Raw genomic sequence first — 25,313 nt, 5'->3', positions numbered from 1 at the left:
ATAGACATGATAAGAAGTACAAGGCAATAGGGTAAGTTAAGAACATAGGTCTGTTTTCTCTGATACAGGTAGTATTCATAAACCTTAAAAATTAGCATTGGCCAATAATCAAGCAAATGTCACTCGTTTAAAATACAAGAGGGAGAAGGCTGCCTAAAAACAGGGCTTGGCCATTTAAGGCCTGTTGTTTATGATTATTCTATTAAAGTAAGTTGGAGACTCATTTACTTCTTGGCAACTATTTGTCTTTCATGTCCTAATCATGAGAATATAGTTGAACATTGTTATGTCATCTGGTGTTGAAAATTTTGTATGGTGCAGGATTTAAAGTTTGCCATCCTAATTCTTAAAAGCCTTTTTTCAAACTGCATTCTATTAAGTGTGTCTCACTTAAAATGAGAAAACTGTTACTGAGCTTATCTTACACTTTCCTCTTTTCTGTATCCACTCAATTGTTTGTGCCTTTCTTTGGGAGTGACTTGTTAATCTTACCCTAGTCCCATTTATGTGCCTTCACAAAACAATTAACACTGACTACTGGACATATATCTTACCCCTTTACAAGATATATTTTTCAGATTTTTTTTTTCATATAACATGAAATAGTAAGGCATTCATTAATCATTATTAAATTCATTTTTTTTTCCTCTTTATTGAATTCAAAAGGCAAATCAGCTAGCCTTTTTTTTGGCATGAATCAACAAAAGTATGTTATTATGAGGTATTTGAAAATAATATATCTTCATAAAACAATATAGGTGGAGGTTTAAAGAGAAATAAGGAAAGAAATTGGAACCATCTGGATATCCAAAGTAGAGAAAAGTTTTTGCTAATGGTAGTCATGTATACACGCTACAACAATAACACTATACGGCTTGCTAACCGGACAGGAAAATACAGAGCTATCAAAAGTTTAAAAAGAAGACAGTTCTGGAGTGTAGCAATTGAGCAAATAAAATTATTCTTAAGACCTGTACTCGGAAGGAGAGCGGAGATTCACACTTCTTAGTCAGTAGGAATTAAACGTATCTCAAAGAGGCTCTGCTGTCTCAGAGTGAAATCCAGCTATGTTTCAGAGACTATGGGGCAGGGAGCAGATTTTTTCTTGGCAGAGGGTGAGTAGGCAGATCACCTTTTAATGATTTGCTCCTAAATCAGCCTGACAAATTGAGGAAGAGTAGAAATTCCATAAAAGAAAGGAAGAATGAATACATGCTTTAGAGATACAAGAGGAAATGGGAATGACAGAAAGGAAGGGAGGGAGAAGACAGGGAGGAAGGAAAACCCTATAGAAATAAACTGAACTCCCTCACATGTAAATGTTCAATACAAAGCACAATGTTCTTGGAAAACTGATTTTAACAGATGTTATTTAGGCATTTCATACATAAATTATAAATCAATTTTAGGAGGATTACTTGTTCAATATAAGCATTTTTCTGGCTTTACTTCTCCTTGTAATTTCATCACCAAGTAACCACTCAGGCAGAGTGCATGTCTCTTCTTAAATGAGATTAGTAAAGGTGGTCTAATCAATTATTATTATCCCAAACCAAATAAGTATGTCCTCATATTGCCTATCTCACCATTATGTTGGCCAGCGCAACAGTAGACTTATTTAAACAGGTATATCAATCTCCAAATTCTGTATGTGTAGTTTGTCCATTGAAAACAGAATATTCCTTATTGATTTTTGCCTGCCCAGCTGCTGTATGTAGTCATCGGGACTCACAGGGATGTAAATAGAATGAATCAACTCCTTGCTGGCCCTGGGCCTCTTTGAGTCATGTGAAGAAGGTTTCTGATTCCTTTATGTTCCGGCACAGCCAGGAAGACAAGAGTGCTACTGTCTTCTGCTGGTGCACAGAGTTACCTCAGGCTATGCAGGAAAAATGCTTTTTTCTTATTTTTAGACCTGAATCAGTCTATGCCACTAAATGTATTCTTGCGAATACAGATAGCACTTTGTTGTCAAGCTCATGGGAAGGCGATGGAGTAACCTGTTTGGATGCAGCTGCAGGCCACCTGTAGAGAAAGTCAAATTAGGGAGAGACCCCACTGTTCTTTGCATTAATGCTTTTTGTATTGTTGTTTGACTTTTCCCCCCTCTGTCTATGTATCTTTTGCAACTCGGGAGATCGGAGCACATTTTAAGGCCTTCTGTCCCTTTAAGGCATCTAGTGATTGAAAGGACTCTAAGATTTGAAAGCCTATAAAACTCCCCAGTTACCAATGAATGATGGCAATACAAAGAATCTTAAAGCTGTTGAAGTTGAAGTAGTCTTCTTACAGATTTAGTTTGTTTGGTGAACTTTCAGCCGAGGCTTTTGCAAGGTACTGTTCAAATATTCCCACCTATCTGTGCTGCTTCTCTTTGTAAAGATTTATCATGTTCTCAGTGGAGAAGTAGCCATCCATATTAGCAGTTAAGTTTACTGCAGATAAGAAAGGTAGGGGTGGGGGAAGAAATCCTAAAAGAAAAAGAATAAACTCTTCTTTCTTTCCCCATCTACCAATTTGAAGCTTTAAAAAAGAAGCCCATAAATGAAATATCTACATTAGCCATAAATATTAAAGGAGGGAAATGTGCAAATAAAACTTGTTTCTGGAAAGCTTGATTTTGGCTGAATATCAAAAACCATTTCCTGACAATGAGATCCATTAGACTACAAAAGAACCTCTTAAAGTAGTGGTTGCGTTGAATATAAGATTTAACATTTAAGGTTATACTGAAGACAGCCACAGATATTACTAGTAGGCTCCAATGCAGAGTTTTATTCCAGCAGTTGGAAAGACCAACTTTTTTGAGCCTTGTTGTTTCTTGTTCTTTCAATTGAAAATTCATATTCGACTGTAGCATTGGGATTTTCCAAGATCCCCCATCATGGATCCTTACAAGAAAACTGGGGTGTTATCATATGGAGAGCCCTGATTGTGTCTGTGCCTCTACATTGTTCTTCAAGCATCTGAAGCATCATCAGATCTGAAGAATCATCACAGTTATTACTTGGAGGGTTCCCTCTGTTCAGCTTTCCAAGGTTTATCAAGCTCCTACATTATGTCACTTAAATGTCATACAATTATAAAATTCAAACTTTAGATCATTAGCATTTAGTCAATATGAATTTATTTATATAAAATATCCTTTCAGAGAAAGTATTATATCTAGATATCAACTGAGATATTCCCAAATAAATATTTCTAGGTGTGGCTTCATAATGAAGACCATGATTTGATTCATTCTATACATGGAGGTTATATACTCCCATTAAAATTAAATGCTGAGGAATAGAATTTGTTGCAACTAAATAGTGTCATTTAGACAACCTTCATTTTCTAGAATGTGGCATGCTCTGTGCTTCCTCCTAAATGCCCTATCTCTCAAGAATCTCTTTTCCAGTGAAGAACAGATTGGAGTAGTAATGATGTCTTATAAATCATAATATTTTACAGCTTTATAGATTGTTTTTACATACATTTTTCTTTAGTAAATGTTCACAACAACCCAGCAACTGAAGCTAGGAGACTAAGAGACACAGCCAAGACTTGAAGTAGGAGGTCTGATTCAGCTCCTTCCTGCTCCATCCACCTTGGCTCTAGAGCTGAACTCTAGCATGAAAACATTTTTCATTTGGCATTTTCTCCCACTAGGACTGGCATATAATTAGCAATTGAAACTATATATCAAGGGGAAAAAAGCACAGTCCTGGGGGAAGAAGGTAAAACTTACCTAAATTCACAGAAACAAGACACTCTAAGAAGTGTAAGATGCTTGGAACCCAGGGTTGAAAATATGACAGATCCGGGGGGGAGAGGACGGGAAGGGACAAATAGTAAGTGATCCTGAACTAACAATTATGCCAACATATACTGCTATAAAGCAGATTCAGGGCATTTAATGTAAGGACACTTTTGTCTTCCAGGATAAGGAGATGGAAATGATGGGCCACGGGGAACTAATTAAGACCTACCTTAAAACCATTCATCTGTAACCTTCAAACTACCTGTGTTTTGAATTTGAAATGGTTATACTGATTTTATCCCTGATGCTTTCTTCATAGTTCAACTTAGATATGGTTTAACAATTAACATGAAAAGCTGATTTAAATAGTAGCAATGATGTTATAATTATACAATAAAAGAAAATTTATATTCAAAGACTTGGTTCAAATCCTGGCTCTCCCATTGACAATGTTTGTGTTGTTATTTCTCTGAACCTCCACTTACTGTCCTGTAAAATGTATGACATATCAACTCATAATAACTTTTTCCCAGATAATTGTGATTTTTTAAGGCGATCCTGAATGTAAGAATGTTTTATCTGGGATGCACCAGATCGGCATTATCTATTATCATACTTTGCTTCAATTAGTTCAGTAGCTTAGTAAAAATAATTTCTTAAATTATCCAGATGATTACCTCTTTAACACCCCAGTTTGATCTCTGTGTGCACTCAGTCCATATCAGAGTAATTAACAGTGAAATGGAAAAGACATTGGGAATTTACAATGGTCCTTGAACCACTGTGTATGGACAGCTTCTATTTTTTGTTAGCTTGTATATGAGACATTCATATCCAATTTTAAAGCTTACTTTGTAAAGAACTTTTCAATGCCAGAAATCCCATATGGTTTTGATGTAAGTAAAAGGTGTACATTTTCCTCAGGGTCAAGTCTAAAAATTGGACCACTGCGGGCTCTGACCATATGTGTAAGAATCCAAAGGACCTGTGATCTCACCTGCCTCAATCATACGCCATTATTTACTCCACTTGTTTCTTGTGAATATGTATTCTTCTGGCCAAACATAGTGACATAGTGGATGAGAAGGTTAAGTAGTATCAGGAATATACAGATGAAAATACTGCATTATATGAGTTTTATGTGCCATAATGCAACAGAATCATAACTATATACATAATTCAAATCCACATAAACCATCATTGTGCAAGATTCCTTGAAACTACTTTCTTCTCCCAATATGAAATCTCAGTCTTTCTTAGTTTTAATTTTTTCAAAATTTAGAAAATGGTTATCTTCTACAACATAAATAATCACTACAGATACCTTTGAGTCAGAGGGATCTAACTTAAGAAGAGAAATGGCACCAAAAGTCTACTATGTTTCAAAATTCTGCTATGTTTTCGAAATTTTACCATGTGGGGCAGATTCTGAGAAGGCAACTCAAAGAGAGACCAGAGTCTTAGCAAAAACCTCCAGATCTCTCCTTGCCATTAGTATTTTTCATAATACTTGTCTTTGGGCTGTGTATATTTGCCAGAGAGACTTTGCTTCCTAGAGGAAATATCCTGATATTTTAGAACCCAAAGATGTCTTATAATTTTGCAAACATCTATGTATTATCAAAATCCCTGTGAATCACTAGTCATTAAAATACCAGTTATCTACTTTTTCTGATTGCATTTTCATTTTAATTCTCCCATTTCCTGTCTGACCTTAATGTTTCAGAGAAAGGGAGGCATCCCACAAAAGAGAGTGACCTTTCATTTGTGAACTGTAAAGCTTCCGAGGCCCTGATTTGGCCAGCCTGTTGGCTGCAAAGCCGTGGAATGCTGTTTTGCAGTTTCAAAAGTGATCGCACTCAGCTTCCCAGAATTTTTTATGCCTGGAGGATGCCACATGAACAAGGGCAGCCTTGTTACCAAATTGCAATCTCTCAAAAACAAGATAGGATTCCGATATAAATCATCATTTCAGCTCACAAAGCTATGTTCTCCACCCCACTGAAGGCCTTCATTTACATCTAAAATGGTTAATACTGATCTCCACTAGAACTCCTAAGTGGCGGAATGCAGCTGCCCTGTGCTTAGTGACTCTGGGGTTAGGGAAGAATGACATCACCAAACTTAAGCATATTATCCATGCTGACATAGAGGCACCTTGTTTTCTCTTCTGTGGATAGAACAAGGATTGTGTTCTGGGTCTTGTTTTTTTCCTCCCAAAGAATACCTTTCCCCCACCACTTCTCAGCAGCTGCTATGTGAGGGGTTGAAAATGTCACTTCAACTAATGATGAATGATGCTTGACCTCTGGATGGGTTCCTCTGAATTTTAAGCAATGCTAAATTAATATGAAAGATCCCAACTCAAAGGACTCTCGGCTGTTATGAATTGCTTCGAGGATGGATTTGTGGAAAGCAGTCAGTAACTTTAGGGTTTTTTGTTGGGTCCTTGGTGGTGGTGGAGGGGGTGGGCCGGTGGGGGCTGTGCTCTGTAAGCGAGGTACAAGACAGAGTATGCTAACTCTTTAATGTGTTTTCTCCTGTGAGATTAATATTTTTTCATACTAGAAATATTGTCAGTAAGCAGACCCAGTTTGTGGGAAAAAAGTAACATTCTTGAAAGGGCAACTGCCCCACATGTCTTTGTTGTTTTTATTTGAATATAATTAATTATGTAAAGCAATAGTTAGTAGAAGATTAACAATTAGTAGATTTTGTCAAGTAGTCACACAGAAATTACTAACTAATTGAACAACGGGTCCTCTATTGTGTCAGAAAGCAGTGCTGAGTGTCATTCTCCTTATCTTTTTACTTTGTTGTTTTCACAGATCCCTTTTTTCTAAGATGCATGTTTCACAGCAGACTAATAAATAAGTAACCCTGGTTGTAATTTTATAACACACAAAAGGGTTTGAAATAAAAACACCTGTTTTAATTAGCATTATGGCTTGCTCACTTTAAAAGAAGTGATAATCCTGATGCAGTTAGCTGACATTTTTAAAGCTTTGGATTTCCATCTGTATCTTATATTACGATGTTGCAGGATTGTCACCAGTTAATTATGTTAACTTGGGAAGCATTGCTTGCATTTAGAATGAAAAACTTCAGCTTGAATAGACAGAAAAGCAGATGCTATCTTTCTTGTCAATTGCTTTGTTGTGAGCAACTTTTTCTGTATTTCTCGATCCAAAGGGAAGTTTAAATCTCTGTTTATTTTAAGTTTCACATAAACTACACAATGTCAGTATTCTTTGTTTTGGCTATACATGTCTTGTGTATCTTTACATGTACAGCTTTTCCGCCCCCGAATCCAAAACCTGCAGTCAAATGATCTCTTCTTTAATTTTTAATTTGTTTGGTTGTGTCTAGGCATTATGGAGATTGGAGAATAATAAAATTTAAGAATAGGACAATTCTACATGGCTCAGTCCTCTCTCCAGTTAATTTTCATGCCACCTTTTTGCTTTTGTACATCAACCTTTTAAATGGTGCAAAAATACATGCAGCATCTGGGCACAACAAGGCAAGTTAAGGATGGAGTAGACACTCTAAGTAGGAATTTCCATGCTTTTGTGAGCTTAATGTTCCTTTAACATAGAGAGCAGCTGTGTTTATGTCAATAATTACACATTGAAATAAATGCATGTACATGTGTTTCTTTATGGGATTAAGGATGTTAGGAAGGGCCTTACACAAAAGATTTTTGTCCCTCCCATCCCCACCCAGAAAGTTTCTACAAAATTCACAACCAAGTTATACTGGTTTGAGATTCTGACATATTTTTCTAGGCATTTGGACTTCTAGGTTTCAACTGACGGGCTATTGGGTTGACATGCTTGTGCTTTAGTTTGCCTTGATACCCCACACCTGTTCTCCACTCTGCACGACCCTGTTCAGTACCCAGCATCTGCCCTGGATGCACTATACCACAAAGGCCCTCTTGCCAAAAGGGTTCCAACTAGATTGGGCCAGTAGGAGGTGTCTGCCGGAGAGCAGAGGGCAGGAGGAGACAATGCAAGAATACAGTGATTGTTAATGCTTAATCACCAAATTACTGTCATAGGCAATAAATGCTCAGCTTTCCAAAGCAAAGTGAGATCAAGGAAAAGTGGATTGCTGTAGGCAGGATTCCTGGGGATGAGAGGGCTTCCTTTGGGCTTTAAAGAATTGATAGGATGAGGTAGAAGGCGGGAATGGGTATGATAGTTTAGGTAAAAACTGAGCAAGAACCAAAGTACGGAGGTTATAAAGTACAGTTCTTTTTTGGGAATTGCGATGATTTGGGTCTGAGTGAAGTGTAAAGTTAAGATTCAAGGGCAGGTTGTGCCATAGAGTAGAGGCCTTTCATTTGATGGAATAAAAATATTAGTCTTTAAAATGCAAGGCAAAGATGTGTCATATATAAATACAATCTGTAAATATAATTTACTGTGGAGGCTCATTCAAGTGCTAAGTCCCACATTCAAATTAATCATGGCCTTCTACCACTTAAAAATAGCTCTCTGTTCATTAAAGAAAATATAAACCAGCTTTAAAAAAAATGTATATATATTGTGTTCCTAAAACAATTGTATGCCATTATTTAGTACTGTCTTTATAAACATTTTGAACTCAGGCAGAGAGTATAAATCTGAAAGGTTACCATACTTGACCATGCAAGTTTCCAATTTGGTCGCAAACTATGAACTTGTTGGTTGCATAGACACGGCCAATTGAACCTGGGAAACACCTGTCACTCCATGTGTTTCATCCCTCTCAACGTTAGATGTGTTTTGCCCCATAAAATGTATACCATGGTAACTGTTGTGAATCAGGAACACATCAGAGAGCATTGGGTTTGCAGTGACCAGGGTCCTTCAGCACAGATGACCTAAATCACAAAGTGTGACTGGTTCAGAGCTCAGAAGACTGCCGCTGCTCCTCTAGGGACAAAACTGCAGTGGGATTTATCTTGTCGAACAAGTTGACTTGTGCAGATGCTGATTATTGGAGATAAACTATTAATGCAAGAATCCACGTTGTTGGTTGGATATTTCTTCCATATTATCTGGAGCTGTTTGCTTAAATAATTATAGTCTTACTTCTAGGACATAAATTTAAATGGCACTTTTCTTGCTCTACCTGTTTTATATGGTCATTTTCCTCTTTTATTGTTTTATGTGGTCTTGTGAGTGAGGCAACAATGTTAGAAACTTAACTGTGACACTAACTTCCTGTATGAACTTGAGCAAGTTAGTTAATTTCTCTGATTCTGAGATCTTCACATGTTAACTGTGACAATCCTACTTTGCTTGGTTTCTATGGAAGTTAAATAATATCATATGTGCAAAGTGCCTATCACAGTGACTGGCACACAACAGGGGCTAGGCTAATGGCTTTTGTTGTCGTTGCTGTCATTTTCATTATTATTATTCAACTTTTACTTCTATGCTGATAATTCTCAAATTGACCTATCCAATCTTTAGCCCTTTTACTAAGTTCCATATCCAAATATCCAAATGTCCACTGGATATTGCTATCTGAAATGGCAATCACATACCCAAACCAAAATGATTATCTTTGTTATCTTCTTGTTGAGAACAAATTAAATGACTACAAAGTCCTACTTGTATGCATGCATATAAGCATAACCAGTGGACATAAGACATTGGGGGATAGGGGAGGCTAGGGGACTGTCTAGGGCGGGGAGATAAAATGGACACATATGTAATACCCTTTGTAATACTTTAAGCAATTAAAAAAAAAATGACTACAAAGTCCTAGCTACTTTTTCTCAGGTGTATAGTATAAGACAACTGCCATCAGCACATCTGCATCCTTCTAGCTAGAAACTATAGTTGGCCTTTTGTTTTGTTTTGTTTTTGTTTGTTTTTTAATCCTCACCCAAGGATATTTTTTCCATTGATTTTTAGAGAGAGTGGAAGGGAGAGGGAGAGACAGAGAGAAACACCAATGAGAGAGAGACACATTGATTAGTTGCCTCCCGCATGCCTCCAACCAGGGCCCGGAGCCTGTAACCGAGGTACATGCCCTTCACCGGAATGGAACCCAGGACTCTTCATTCTGCAGGCCAGAGCTCTATCCACTGAGTCAAACCAGCCAGGGCAGAAACTAGAGTTTTATTTCACTCTCTTTTCCCTTTATCTCAGCTCCTTTCATTAAATTTTAAGTCTGACATAATCAGCCTCTTGTTTGCATTTCTACAAACACTACTTAGTTCTGGCCTTCATGATGACTTGGTCTATTGCAATAGCTTCCTAATTAAGTTGTATATTCCTACCTTCTCACCTCTCAAATGCATCATTATTTTCCCAACTTACTGAACTCTGTAAAATAGTCTGGATGATATTATTTCCCCACTTGAACTTTTGATGGTTCTCTCTTGTCTAAAAGAGAACATTTAATCTCTTAGCATAAGAGTTAAGGCATTCCATTGACTTCCAAGCTAAGTTCTCATAACCCACCTTTGCACTAGCCATACAGAGGCTGCTTGCCAATAAGAAAACGTTCATCCATCGTATATGTGCTTGCTAGAACAGTGCTTCTCAGACTTTAGCATGCATCAGGATCTCCTGGAGGACTTATTAAATCACAGCTGAATCCCCGCGGGGGGATCCTGAATCAGGAGGTCTGCTGTATGACTTGATAATTTGCATTTCTAACAATGGCCCATGTGATGCAGATATGGCTGGTCCTGGGACCACATCTGTACAACCCTGGCTCAAAACATCCTTCCTCACCCATCTCAGTCCATCCAAATCCTATGAATCCCTTACTGCCATTGTCTTGGAGAAATTTCATTTGGCATCCCACCCAGAATGAACCAGTCCATACTCTGTGCTAGCAGAGTGACAGAGGTTTCAGGCTTGGAGCTAGATTGACTGAATTCTAGCTAAATACCTGAGTGAATTTAGATAAGTTGCTTAATCTCTCAACCTCCATTCCCGCCCACACCCCCCATCAGTAACATTGAACTAACAGTTTCTATAGTTTATGTCCACGTGAGGATAAATACATGTGAAGCACTTAGAACAGTACCTGAGAAGAACACACCTCCATTATGTGTTAGCTAGTAGTTTATAGTTTTAATCTAACACTCCACTTAGCCATGAAATGACATTTGGGGTATCCAGACCTAAGTCCTTTTCTAGATGTTAAGTTCCCTGAAAGCAGAGACCACATCTTTATGAATCCCCAGAAGAGTAGCTCTGTGCTTAGCACTTTAGAGAAATCCAGTATAAGAAAGTTTAATTAAATTGAAATTAAGAAAAGATTGTAAAGGGATCTTAAGTGCGTAAAAATCTTCTAAACAATAAACAAGCCAACCATTTCTTTTCCCCTCATCATAAAGATGAAAAAATGAGGTCAATTATTAATAATACATTGTAGATTGAAAGTAGGTTTGCCTCTTCCTTTGAATATTCTAAACTCTATAATTAAAACAACTTCAAATTGAAAGATTGTAAAGAAGAAATTAATCTTACTGGTAAGTAAAAAAGCAAATCCCGTGGTTGATGATAGATATGACCTGTTAGCAATAGTTACACTTTTATGCTTTCTTTTCTTACAATCAGCATGTGGAGACCAGCCTAATCCAATTAACTGTAATTCCCTTTTGTAGACACCGTAAAATAGTGCATGATACTGAAACACCATTGAAGTCTTATCTCTGGTAAGATAATCAAAATGGATTCTCATTTTCCAACTCCCAGCAGGTCTTTATAAACTTCAGGAAAAATAGAGTATTTTGACTTCCCTGAACTTATGATATGATACAAAATAACTGGTCTCTGAACTTTAATCCTTTTTACATGCCTAACCTTCATTCTCTAGTCTTCTTTTTCTGCTTGGTAATGATTTCATGAATACACCTGAGTGTCTCTCTTTCATTTCCTGACCTCCTAAATATTTTTTACAGTGTATATGCAATATTTTAACACAACAGAGCTTTTCAACTAAGTTCTGTGCTCATGGTGTCTCACACAGTCTCTTGCGCATATATGCACTCTGATCCATCCTGCTCACTCCTGCCAGAGAAACTTTCTAGAATATTACTGTCCTATTGTAGTTATCTTGCCTGTTTCAATTGTAAGGACCTTCATGCTCTGGCCTGTACCTTCTTTTCCATCCCCAATACTCTGAGATACGGAACCTATTGTTCTGTGCTCTCCAGCAACTGTGGTCCCACAAATGCATCATGTTCCTTAGTACTTGGCATGACTGGTACTTCCAATGTTCTTTATACTAGTATACCTCTTCCCTCCCTCCTCCCCTTACCCCACCCCACCAAGTTTCTTTTGACCACCATCCAAAGCTACATACCAAACTTCTATGTTGCCATAGCCATCTACACAAAGTTATATTGTAATTTTTTCAATTTTTCTGAATTTCTTATATACTGAAAGAAATTCAGAAAAATTGAAAAAATTAATGGATCATGGTAAATGCTACTATATAACTTTGAGCTTTAAAACTAGGCTTTTGAAATCTATTATTTTCACTGCAGCAGCTACAACATGCCTAGCACAAAATTTGAGTTTAATAAATATTTGATAAATGAATGAATGAGTGACTTAGCAAGCTAATTATATATTTGATATCAGTTTTATTTTAACTGATTTGAAAATGTGTTTGAAAGAGAAAGATGATCAAAAAGAATACAAAAATGATGCTGTATATGGATGTGTGTGTACATATAGTTATTGTTATACTATGAAATAGCATCTATAATCTAAGGAGGTTAAGATTTGACAAGTAATGTAAATCTATATATATAAAAGCCTAAGCGATCATTACGACTGAACAACCAGAACAATCGGTCAACCAGTCGCTATGATGTGCATTGACCAGAGGGCAGATGCTCAATGCAGGAGCTTCCCCCTGGTGGTCAATGCACTCCCACAGCCAACCTCCAACTGCCCCTCCCCCTAGCTGGCCTCCCAATAGCCCCCATCGAGGGGCCAGCTGGCCAACCTACCGTGGCCCCTCCCCCAGCCGGCCAACCTCCCATAGTCCCTCCCCACAGCCAGCCAGTCCCCTGATAGGCCTGGATCACTGACCAGGCCAAGGGACCCCACCCAGGCACGAATTCGTGCATCAGGCCTCTAGTATATCCATAAATAGTAAAATAGAAGTGCATCAGGTTCTAAGCACTACACTAAACCCTGAGGATACAAAGTTTAATAAGAACAAGCTTCTTTGGAGGAGGAATGGAGTATAGTTAAATTACTTAGGGTGTGCCTGGAGGGATGGTATTATCAAGCTAGAATTAGAGACATAGTAAGCAGGATCTGAAATGAAGCCCCAATGTAGGCCAGAGTAAGGATACCTGAATGATGTCAGGAACCATAGGGGGAAACCCAGGAGTTAGTGCCACAGGTTTGTTTAGTGTTAGATTGGAAGAGAAGACAAGCAAGAAGAGCATCTGGTCACAGAAGCCTGTATCTCCCTACACACATCACAAAAACATGTATGATGAGGTTATTCCAAGTACATCTCTGCTCTGCCGAGAGAGCAGTTCATCTGGAATCTGGGCTCCTTGGAAATGTCTTAGTAACTGTAGAAACTATGGAAAACCCTCCGATTTTGGAGTTTACATAGTTATCATCATGGTCATCTTTATTTAAAAAGGTACTTATTACAAACTAATTGAGCATATCTCTGTATTAATGAAACAAACATAAAATTAAAAGGGGTAGCTCCTTCCCTAGAGATAGCACAATCATAGTATTGACACTAAAGAGAACTTGAGAATTGTCAGGACATCAAGAGATAGACATCTTTTAATCCTCATTCTGTCTTTATAAGTGCCTTCCCACACACCCATTATTCTTGCACTTAGCCAAATATCTGACACCTAGCAGGTGTTTCATAACTTGTAATTAATTAATATGTTAATTAATTTAATTGATATTTTATTTGTTTGACTTTATATGGTTAACTGAATACTGAAATTGACATAATTTATGTCAATTTCATATATAATGTAATGTTAATTCCAGATATAATATTGTGGAATTCCATCTATTCATTTCATGTTCAGCAAGCTCATTCTTTTTTTTTATTTGACTTTGTTTCTATTAGTTTCTTATTTCATAAGGAAAGTTATTGTTATTTGTACTTATTTCCTTATTTGTAATTATTATTGTTATATAGTTATTAAACATCAATTGTTTACCAGTTGTAGTTTAAACATTTAATTTTATCAGAAGTTAAATCTCCCATAAGAGTCTCTCGTGTTTTTAACAAAGATTTTATGTCTATTTTTAGTCCAAGTCTTTGTCTCTCTCCCCATTTTACCCTTTGTAGATTTTTTCAACTATATAATTAAAGCCACAATGTATTATGGGCATCTGAGAAGAGTTATAGTCAGCAATGAATGTATATTCTGAATATGCCATAGTTTCTCAAATATTGTGATGGTAAAATAAATTGATGCACTAGCCATGAAGGCAATTTGGCAAGGTCTATCAATATTTTAACTATAAGACACAACATTTGACTTAGAAATTCCAGGTCTTAGGAACTTTTTATACTCATACAGGTACTTATACTTACATATAAATTATATAAGTACAAGATTACTCACACTAGCACTATGCAAAATATTCAACAGTTGAAAACTGGTTAAGTAAATTATTATACATCCATAAAATTAAATATGTAGCTGTAAAAAACAAGAAATGAGAAAGCTCTCTATGTCCTGATTTTGAACAATTTATATGGTATATCGTAAGTGAAAAGAATCAAGATGCAGAACAGTGCATAGATTATATCACTGTTTATGTTTGTTATTTTAAAAAGTTGTGGTAGAGGATAATATTGTTTGAGTGTAGAAAATGTCTTTGAAAGGATACATTAGAAATTGATCATAGGATGTGAACTGGCTAACTAGGGAGAGACTAGCAAGAAAATATGGCAGTATACTCATATATTTGTAACTTTACATGGTGTGAATACATCTATTTCAAAATAAAATAAAACTTTAAAAATAACAATAAGCACCAAACTTTTTATATTAAACAGTTATATGTTTTCAAGCATCATGCTATCAAGTGTTTTGACAATTTTGATCAACTAGTTTTTATAGCTCTTTTGTAATAAAAACAATGCACACTGTGAATTATTTGTATGAATTATGGTTCTCCAAGATTATGATAGAAAGGGACACAGAGTGATTTTATGCTCCCTATCTTTGAAAACCCAAAGCCACTGGAGTCAGACAGGCAGACTCATTTGAGGTTAAAAAAAATATCGAAGACTTTTCATTCATAAAAAGACAAAATAGCCAGTTATTGAAAATAGAAAGATTCATTACAGAATCTATATCACTACTCTGAATCTGGAACATAATATAGAGGCAGAATTAAGAAATGCTGTTATTCTGTTATTTCACAAAGAAACTGATGCATAGAGATCTAGTTATCCTGGCTAACTTTATGCAAGTAGTTGTAAAATTTATAAATTTCCAAACTTTTTGTAGCACTCTGGCTATTCTTATGATACAAAGTAGAAAACTTACTTAACTATTCCCATGAAACAATCAAAATTTACATAGAATAAAATTATTATCCCCAATAATTGCTAGAAACCTCTTTATTTTGGTTACCTTAAGTTGACAATTAACAGATGTCTTATCTAGGAATAAAAGGATTTCAACGAATGAGGGTAGCACTCTTTTAATCTATCAATTTTGTTCACATTTTATCTGTTTTTCTGATGAAATATTTCCAGACAGAAGACTTCTAACCTAGCAAAAATCCCAGTCCTTCCTCTGGTAAATGATACTATTTCAACCCCACAAACACCAACAATGTAATAAAGGGAACAATAAAAGTCAAAAATTATATTAGACTAGATGCCTGATGCAAGAAATTCATGCAAGGGGCTTGGCCCCTTGCAGCTTCACCTTCCTCTGGAAGGTTACCCAGACGGTCGTTCTGCTGTTTGGTCTAATTAGCATATTAGCTCTTTATTATATAGGATTCTGAAAACATTTTGCCAAAGTCTGACTGACAGAAAAGGTACTGTCCACATAGAAATTTTAACCCTATCTAATAATAGACAAACATGGTAATTAACTGTACCTTCACTACACCTCCCATTGGCTAATCAGCATGATATGCAAATTAACCGCCAACAAAGATGGTGGCTAATTTGCACATACCGGCTGGGAGCAAAGACTGAAGACACCGTAGAAGGAAACCAAGCAACGGAGCCAAGGTAGCGGGGATGGGCGGGGTAGGAGCCCCAGAGGCGGGAGCCAAGTCCTATTCTTGCAGGAATCCTCCTGCAACGGGCCTCTAGTAATGTTATAACAAGCCTATATTAGATATTTTACATATGTTGCTTTACTTAATTCTCACACAAAATTAGGAGGAAGATATGATAGTTCTCATTAGAGAAGTGAGGGATTAGTACATTAAGTAACATCTATATATTTGCCTATATGTACAACAGACATGTTTCTATATTTGGGCATTTATAGGACTTATATTTATTTCCTAGATGTCATTATGAGATCTGTTTTGACCTGAACTTCTGCTTGATATTTACAAATATAATATAACTTAGAGGGAACAAATAGCAATGGTGTTGAAATTTAGAGCAGAGAGGAAGGAAACTAAAAAATGACTTTGTTGAAATTTAATCCTATGGATTCTCTACCCTTTTGACTGTGTAATGTATGAAATCATCCATGGAATTCAAGCAAATTTAGAATCTGTTTAGAGAAGATGGTCAAATAAAATGAACCATTGTGTATAGTGTCTGCAGAGTACAAAAAGCCTTTGAAATAAAAGCAGTGTTGGAAACTCTGAGTATAAAAGGAATTAAAGAAATATATATTGGTACCATGATATGTCCTTTCTTAAAATTTATGATCCCCAAAAATAAAGTCAATTCATGTTGCTGTGGTGGTGTTGGTGTTGCTGTTGTTAGAATGTGAACAAGGCTACTTCTCCACGGTGCCTAGACAAAAGAAAAAAAATCAAGAGGCCTGGAGAGAAGCATCACAGCATAATGTCAATAACACTATTTTATAAGGTGGCATTACACATGGAGTTATCATGGGAAGATGTTTTATGTTATGCCATTATAAATTAAAAATACACAATGCAATGACACATGTGTTATACTTTACACCTATGGTGACTGCTTCACAAGTTTTAGTTTTACCTATTCATTATGTTATTATTTACATTCAAATGAAATATGAGGAAAAATAAAAATAAGACATTTTTTGCTCCTGACTCAGTTTCTGTACTGAATACAGAAGGCTGTTCCACCTCCTTCAAAGAGAAAAACTAAACATATTTTAGATGAGCCTGTGATGTCCAAAGAAATATACACAACATGATGTAATAGAAAGCAAGCCAACATGTAGGTCAAAATATCCCATTCAATATCAAGAAATAAAAGCTCTTCTCTCTCTCTCTCTCTCTCTCTCTCTCTCTCTCTCTCTCTCTCTCTCTCTCTCTCTCTCTCTCTGTTTTAGCATCATAGACAACTTCTGGAAATGTTCTTGGTTCCTCAGTTTCAGAGGCTAGAAGTCCGGGATTAAAGTGTTGGCAAGGTTTTCTTAGTCTACAGCCTCCTGCCTTGGCTTGTAGATGGCCATCTTCTCCCTGTGTTATCACACAGTCTTCCCTCTGTTCATATCTGTGTCCTAATCTCCTCTTTTTTATAATGTCACTAGTCATATTGGTTTAGGGCGCACCCATCTGACCTCATTTTACGTTTAGTACCTCTTTAGAGGCCCTGTCTTCAAATACAATCACATTTTGAGATACCAGGGGTTAGAACTTTAACATATGGATGGGGAGGAGGGGACACAATTCAGACATAACAGACCACATATTTGGAGTAATATTCTTTGAGTTTATTGAGTTTGTTCCTAGTTGTACTCAAGGTCAATCAACTATTACTCTATGGTACAGAAATAAAATGTAAAATGTCTAGAACATAATCTATAGTCATGAGTAGTATTACTGAGTACCTGGTGAAGCACTCTCCTTTGAGGAATACAGAGCAGCCCCAACGGCTGTAGCTTTGAAAAGCACATTATACAATCTCTGATATGTAGTCTTAGTTGAATCTGTTTGTTTAATAATAATGAAGTGAACAAATAAATTAACTGGCCAACTGGTCTAGTTTCCTAAAAATGCCCTCACTGAGCCTCATGTTATAACCAAGGTATTGTAGGAAGCGGCTTTAGGGAGTACAGCATGTAAAGATACAGCTTTGGACACAGGATTTACATCAACATGTGTGAGAATTGGAACCTCTCTAATCCACCAGAAATCAACTGTCACTTTAAGGAGCCAACACAACAGGAAAGGTTGAGCTAGTCAAATGATTCAATGAACTTCCTTTTGATCCTCTCTTTTAAGCACTAAACTAAAAATCAGCTAAACCCTTATGGATAAATAGTGTTTTATCCACTTTAATATCTAATCTTCCAGTTTGATTTTATGGCCAAACATATTATTATTTTTCTGATCTACAGTCCCACTGGCATCACTTTCATTCATGATGTGACTTTCATGTACCCAGCAGGCCTTTCAGATAAGGTTTCCAAATGGTCATCTGCGCTGGAAGCAGATACCACATTCTTTATGAGGGTTTCACAATGTAATAGGTTCTTGTCACTATATTAATGAAATCAGAGCTATTCTCTCCGTATCCAGGGAAAGTTGGGGTTTCTTTTCCACTTTTTTATCACAACAGTAAAATAAAAGTTGGAAAGAGGCTTTAAAAGTGCCATGGAAAAAATTACAAGGTAAAAATGAACTTTTTTTTCAATACACAAAGAATTACCTTTTTACTATTGTGTTTCTATTTTAATCTAGATAATTCAAATGATCTGAAACCACATTTCAACCAATACTGGGTTAATAAAGTGCATTTTGTTCAAATAAGATCTGATATTGCAACTTCTGGTCACACCAATCTATAGAGCAATCTATACTAATACAAGGGTAATATGCTAATGAGACCAGATGTCTTCCAGATGTCCATCCAGACAAAGCCACAGCAGCAGGGCCAGTGGCACAGGAAAGGTGCCGCCGCGGGAGTGGGAGTGGAGGTGGAGGCAGCACCGCCGCCCCTTTCACAGAGGCAGTGTGGAGAGGTCTTGGTACGGGCTGGTCCAGCACCGCGACCTCTTTCACAGAGGTGGTGCGGGAGAGGGGGCTGTGCGGGACAGGCCTCGGCGCTGCCCCTTCTACAGAGGTGTCATGGGAGAGGCCACGGTGAGGGCCCGGTCCTGGTGCCATGCCTCTGCAGAGGCTGGACAGGGTGTGACCTGCTGCGCCTCAACCTCCCACAACCCCTACCCCAGCCAGCCTGGCCACAGATTGCCCCACCAGTGGGCAGGGTCAGGGCCAGCCCTAAGAAGTGAGGGCCTAGGGCTGGCAACCATAGCAGCCGACAGTGGCAGCAGCAGCAGGGTGATGGTGGCAGCGCCTTCCCTTGATTGGCCTGGTCGCCTCCCACAGAGGAGTGGGCCTAAGCCATCAGTAGAACATCCCCTGAGGGTTCCCAGACTGTGAGAGGGGGCAAGCCGGGCTGAGGGACCCCACCCCTAGTGCACGAATTTTTGTGCACCAGGCCTCTAGTATCTATACTAATGAAAGGCTAATATGCAAATAGTCTTCACACCCTCACGCCGTAACGACTGATCAGTAGGAGGCTGCATCCCCGCCCAGCCCTAGCTTGGGATGTGACTGATGCTGTGTCTCCACCCAGCACCGGCTGAGGACGGACGTGACATGCTGGCAAGGCTTGATGGGGGTGGGGCCGGCAGGGTCTGGGTCTCAGGTGATTTTGAGGTTCATGTGGGTGGGCAGAAACTTGAATCTGGCGCACCCCAGATTCTGGCAGGAGGAAGGAGGGAGCCAGAAACCTGCACCCATGCAGGGCAGTGGCAGTTAGGGGCAATCAGGCTGGCAGGGGAGGGCAGTTAGGGGCAATCAGGCCTGCAGGCAGAAGCAGTTAGGGGCGATCAGGCAAGCAGACAGGTGAGTGGTTAGCAGCCAGCTGTCCTGGTTTGTGAGAGGGATGTCTGACTGCTGGTTTAGGCCTGATCCCTGTGGACATCCCCTGAGGGTTCCCAGATTAGAGAGCGTGCAGGCCGGGCTGAGGGACCAACGCCCTCCCCCTCCCCCCCGTGTATGAATTCCGTGCACCGGGCCTCTAGTATAATATAAGGGGAAAGTGGTGATTAAGTTACTAGTGGTATTTATTTATTACATTTAATTTACTTTAGGGAGGGAGTTGTCACATGGGGAGGAAGTGTCTACTAGAATCTGGTGGATAGAGGCCAGGAATGCTGGTAAATATCTTATAATATGGAGGGCAACCCTTTACAACAAATAATCGATTAGTGATATTTAGATGTGCCTTTTTCCTTAGAAAATACCGCAACCTACTGTGGCTATCAAAGGTCCATCTTTCAGTTCTCCTTCCTAAGAAAGATTGTTCCCAATAGTGATTGTCAAATTATTTTTTCACATATAATTGTTTTTAGCTTGATGTAGATAACTTTTACTTAAAAAAATAAATAAGATATACAAAAGGCCCTTCAAGAAAGAGCATTTCAAGACAGCCTTGTTTGGATACAACATTTAGGTATACTTTTTGTAATCTAATAAAACTCACATAGTATTTGGATTCAGGAGTTTTACTCACCTTCAATTTTGTTTAAATGCTTTAAACCAAGAACATTGAAAAGAGCCTAAATGAAGGTCATGAGAAAACAACATGGATTAATAGAATGAGGATTGTGAAGTATCTTGATTAAACCAGACTTCCTCGCAGTATTGGACTCTAGCTTGCAAAGTTTTTATATGACCAACTATATCATGCTGAGGTAAATCCTCTATAACAACCAGGATGGTGTATGATGTTGGTTCAGTATTTCCATTGCCTTAATCCCTTGCATAGTTTGTCCTTTTGGTCTTTATTCACATTAATATCCTAGGGGGTGTCTTGCACATGATTTTTGCCTACTGCTTCCCAAATGTTTTTCAGATATGTTTTCTCATCTGCTACCAACAACTTTTCTTCTACCTATCTTCATTTTACAAATAAACAAATATCTAAGGAATTAGCAGTAAATCCAGCAGTAATTATTTCTCATGTTATCATCTTTCCTCTTTACTCCATTGCCACCTAACAATTTGACCCATCTTCTGCCCATTTCCTAATGCAGTTTCTTTTTTGTTTGTTTGTTGCTAATTTGTTTTATATCTCTTTATATAAAATATCTTCCTTTTATAAATGGGTAATTAAAAAAGATGAGCTTGGCTGGTGTGGCTCAGTGGATTGAGCATTGTCCCATGGACCAAAAGATCTGGGTTTAATCCCTAGTCAGGGCACATGCCCAGGTTGCAGGCTCAATTCCAAGATGCATTAGGTAACTGATCTACTAATATGAATCTCTCTCATCATTGATGTTTCTGTCTCTTGCTCCCACTCATTTCCTCTCTACCTAAAAATCAATAAAACTATTTCAAAAAAAAGATGAGTCCGTTTATAGTAAAAGCATAGTCTCAAGTAAGACATTTAAGGATACCAATCTAAAAGTCACTATCTGTGACGTAATAGTATAGCTATTACTGATTGCAGTTACTGCTTATCTACCTTTTCCCTTTCAGCTTCAGCTGCCAAGTTTAAATCTGAACATAGTGGTTCTCAGGCAGGGGCTTACTGGTTCCTTATCCTGGATTCATTCTTGTCAGCCATGGAAAAGTTATTTAATCTACCCATGTCTCATTTTTCCCTCCCTGTGAAATAAAGATGATGATAACAATATAAATAGTTCTCACTTTCTTATTGAAAAAATTATATTAGATAAGGAATGTAAAGTTCCTTAGAATAGCATAGTCCCTACTAGAATGTAAGCACTAAGTAATTGTTGTTTATTGTTTTTGGTAGTGTAGCATCCTGAAATGTAGTTTTATAAATTTGTTCTCAAAAGATTTAGATTTTGTCAATAAAAATGAGCAACTCTTAAGGTCATATTAAAGAAATTTCCATATGTGTGTATCTAGTGTTCTAGTTCTCTGCCTACCTAAGGTAAACTTCATAAATCAATATTTATTGTGTAACTTCTATATGCTTTTATAAGCTTCCTTATAGTGGTCCTCAACTGGGGATAACTTTAAATGATCAAATATTTTTCATCATCACCACCGGGAACTCTTATTGAGGCCAGGGATGCTACTAAACATCCAAGGATGCAGGACAGCCCCACAACACAGAATTATCCAACCCTCAGGTCAACAGTGCTTCACTGTTGAGGAACCCTGCTCTTCTGGAAAGAGAAGAAGTATAAGTTGTCATCATTGCTAGCAGTTTCAGTTTTGTTAGAAAATGCCTATCAAATAATACAAATGTATTTAGAATGATACCTGTTAACACTGAAAGAGTTATGCTAGTTCGTCTTGAGAACTGGTAGGATTTATGAGCAGGCGTCTGAATATGGACAAAACTGTATGCTTAGATAAGTCACAGTGGCCTTGAAAAATATACCTTAAAATCCTCCGGTTTATAATAATTTAATATAAAAATTAGATATTATATTTTACTACTTGCCATATTATTTCTTTAAGCTACTTGTTGAAGTGGTACAAATTATTGTTGTTTTTCTTTGAATGAAGATTACATAGATATCTAGAGTAGGAATGCAGATTTAAGCAACACAAGTTTATATTGATATTACATTGCATTTCAAATTGGCATAATCAAATGGTATTTATTTATTGATTGGTAATTTTTAATGTATATTAAAATATTCTAATTTTCACAATCTTTTGAATTAAGTGATTTCATGTGAGCATAACTAATACCAATGGCATTTGCCTTTAGTCACAATTATTTGTTCTTGTTTTCTGACTCAACATGAAATCATTCTCTTTTTTACCTGAACATTTTCCTTTGACAATCTCAAACCTATGTATCAAAATGGCATGTTATGTTGGACTTTTCTGATAAATTTTTGGTAGAGATAGTTGTGTGTGTGTGAGCATGTGTCTGTGTGTATTTAGGTTTCCACTTAAAGTTCAGTGCCAAAGCTAGAGTACTTATACATTTTCTAAATGTGTTTTAAGCAATAAGTTGTACAACATTTTTAGAACATGTGTTAAGCTATTTCTCTAAGAATGAAGCTCTTAACAAAACATAAGCACTCTGCATGAGATCTTAGCAGCAAAGTGCTTAAAAGATAAAGTAAGAATTGGTACCATGGGAAGAACACCAGCTGTAGAGCGCACAGGTCCATTATGAGAAGTATGGTGGTGGGTAGGGAGAAAATGATTTAATCAGGAGTAAAACCAATTTTATTATAAGGGCACGCAGGGGGTGTGGCACCATAGTGAGAGGGACATTTCAAAATATCTGACAGATTTCAACAATGTGAAAACCCTGTTCTTTAAAGTGACAGTAAACCCCATCAGGTCTCCCTTTTTGATGCTATTGTTAACAGTTGACTGTTTAAAGCTGGCCTGCTAAGATGCTGTCGTCCTATTTCAATAGTGTGTAGCCAAATAAAAGACTAATTGTTGAAATACAATCAATCAAAAATGATTGCAGGGCAGAAGGAAGGTCTCCTCTGCTGACTTTGTTGTGGATCATATTATTGTGTTATGAGTGAGGTAGGAATGGAGAGTGAAAAGGAAGAAAAAAAAGTAGCCTGTCTGAAATACACATATCCACCTTCATTCCTTCTCATTGCAAGCATCCTGGTGAGCAGGAACATCACTTACTAGCCCTGTAAATAATAAAATAATAGTCCATTTAGAAAAAAGATCTGATAAGGATTTCAGCTAATATTTTTAAAAGGACATGAACAGTATTAGCAAAACAGCTCATGCAGAGATTCCCTACAGTGGCAATTCTCAGCTTTTTTTTTTACACTTTCCATACAAATTCTTCTCTGCATTGAAAAACTGATACCAAGAGGGCATGTGCATGTGAGCCTAAGACATTGGTAAAGAAACAAAATTCCAGTTGACCAAATACCTGTTAAGTTCTTGCCAGGATATTCAGCTTTTCAGTGAACCCTCAGGTTGTCTGAAATGAGTAGCTTTCGTTTTCATTAAGCCCAGAATCCAAAATCTTTTCCATGTCGCATGTTTGGAAAGACAAATACTGTGGATCAGCTGCAGTGCTTTTGTGCCTGCGTCCTTTTAGCTGTATGGAAGGATGTCGTTTTCAGACCCTAGTCTATCACTTCTTGGGTGAAAATGATTCCAGGCTTTCATATTGAGGGCAAAAAGGGAAAAAAATAATAACCTGACATCCCTTTATTTACTCTAAAAACTTCATTTTGGCATTTATTGTCTTGAATATGTAAACGTTTCAACTCACTCAGGCTTCCCAAGCAAGCATTTCCGTTGTTTCTGAGAGGAGTTGGTAAGCACTTGTGGTTTGTCTTTAGTGTGTTATCATTTCTGACAGCTTTGCATAGCCTGCGTAGGCCAACAGGGGTCTGTCTAATATTGTTTCTGGGCATTTTCCTCGATGAGATGAGAACTAAAAAAAGATATTTTTGAAGCAGTAAGAAGGAATTAATATCCTTTCTCACTCAGTATTCTATTCCTTGCTGACTTTATATTCAGAAGAGAGAGAGAGAGATGTGTGAGAGAGAGAGAGAGAGAGAGAGAGAGAGAGAGAGAGAGAGAGAGAGAGGTGTTAGCCATTATTCCCTTGTACATAGCAAGGCTAACACATGTAAAGCAATAACTCATTTTCTATTGCCATGTTTAGCATATGTCTCCTGTTGGCTCAGCAAGGCCTTTAGGCCGGTCCCTTGAGCCGGCCATCATTGGCAACTCTTAGCCCCTCGGCCTCAAACCCAAATAGCTTTGAATCACGTTGAGCTGTGATGCTAATTTTCATACTGCTGCATTATGGGAATAAATGTATCTGACATACTGTGTCAATGGTGCTGTCTCTTTGTGTGTCTTGTTTTTTTGTTAGCTGCATTCCTACAGATGGTATTCCATTGAAAATGTTCCCTTCCTACGGAAAAAAAAAAAGGAGAAAGAAAAAAAATGCACAGCACCAAACCTCTAGGTGCAGAAGGCTGTTAACGGTTGCTGATGATAGTAGGCAAACATTAACATAATAATTAGTGTCTTGTAATTGTTTCATTAAAACCAGTTGTTCCATTTCTCCTCGTGTTTTCCCAGAAGAGAAGCTGAATTTGGACGACAGCCAGTGGGAGGACATCCACGTTGTCACCGGAGCACTGAAGATGTTTTTCCGGGAGCTGCCTGAGCCGCTCTTCCCTTTCAGCTTCTTTGAGCGGTTTGTGGAAGCGATCAGTAAGTACCTCGCACACAGGCGCGGTTGGCGGAGTGAGCTGGCAGCGTGGAATTATTAAGTAAATAATAAGAGAGACGATAATAGCAATCACAGAGATAATAATATCCCCAATGAATGCTCCACACCTTTCAGTTTAGTGTTTGTGTTTTTGATGGCTTATTTTTTATTTCTGGCCCTGTAATATTATCTGCGTGTGTGTTTTTTTAATAAAAAAAAATAGGCATTCTATTTAGGGCGACCA

General features: G+C 37.6%; 1 protein-coding gene across 1 annotated transcript in view; it reads left to right on the top strand.

Annotated features, from left to right (window-relative positions):
* Positions 1-25,313, top strand: part of ARHGAP15 (Rho GTPase activating protein 15) — a 666,367-nt gene that overhangs the window by 503,128 nt on the left and 137,926 nt on the right. The window contains exon 12 of the mRNA XM_036320866.1: positions 24,937-25,071. Coding sequence (XP_036176759.1) covers positions 24,937-25,071 — 135 coding nt within the window. The remainder of the gene's footprint in view (positions 1-24,936; positions 25,072-25,313) is intronic.

Source organism: Myotis myotis, unplaced genomic scaffold (assembly GCF_014108235.1).
Source record: "Myotis myotis isolate mMyoMyo1 unplaced genomic scaffold, mMyoMyo1.p scaffold_m19_p_8, whole genome shotgun sequence".
Classification (NCBI taxonomy): Eukaryota; Metazoa; Chordata; class Mammalia; order Chiroptera; family Vespertilionidae; genus Myotis; species Myotis myotis.
The sequence above is the reverse complement of the archived record's forward strand: the minus strand, read 5'-3'. Positions and strand labels throughout refer to the sequence as shown.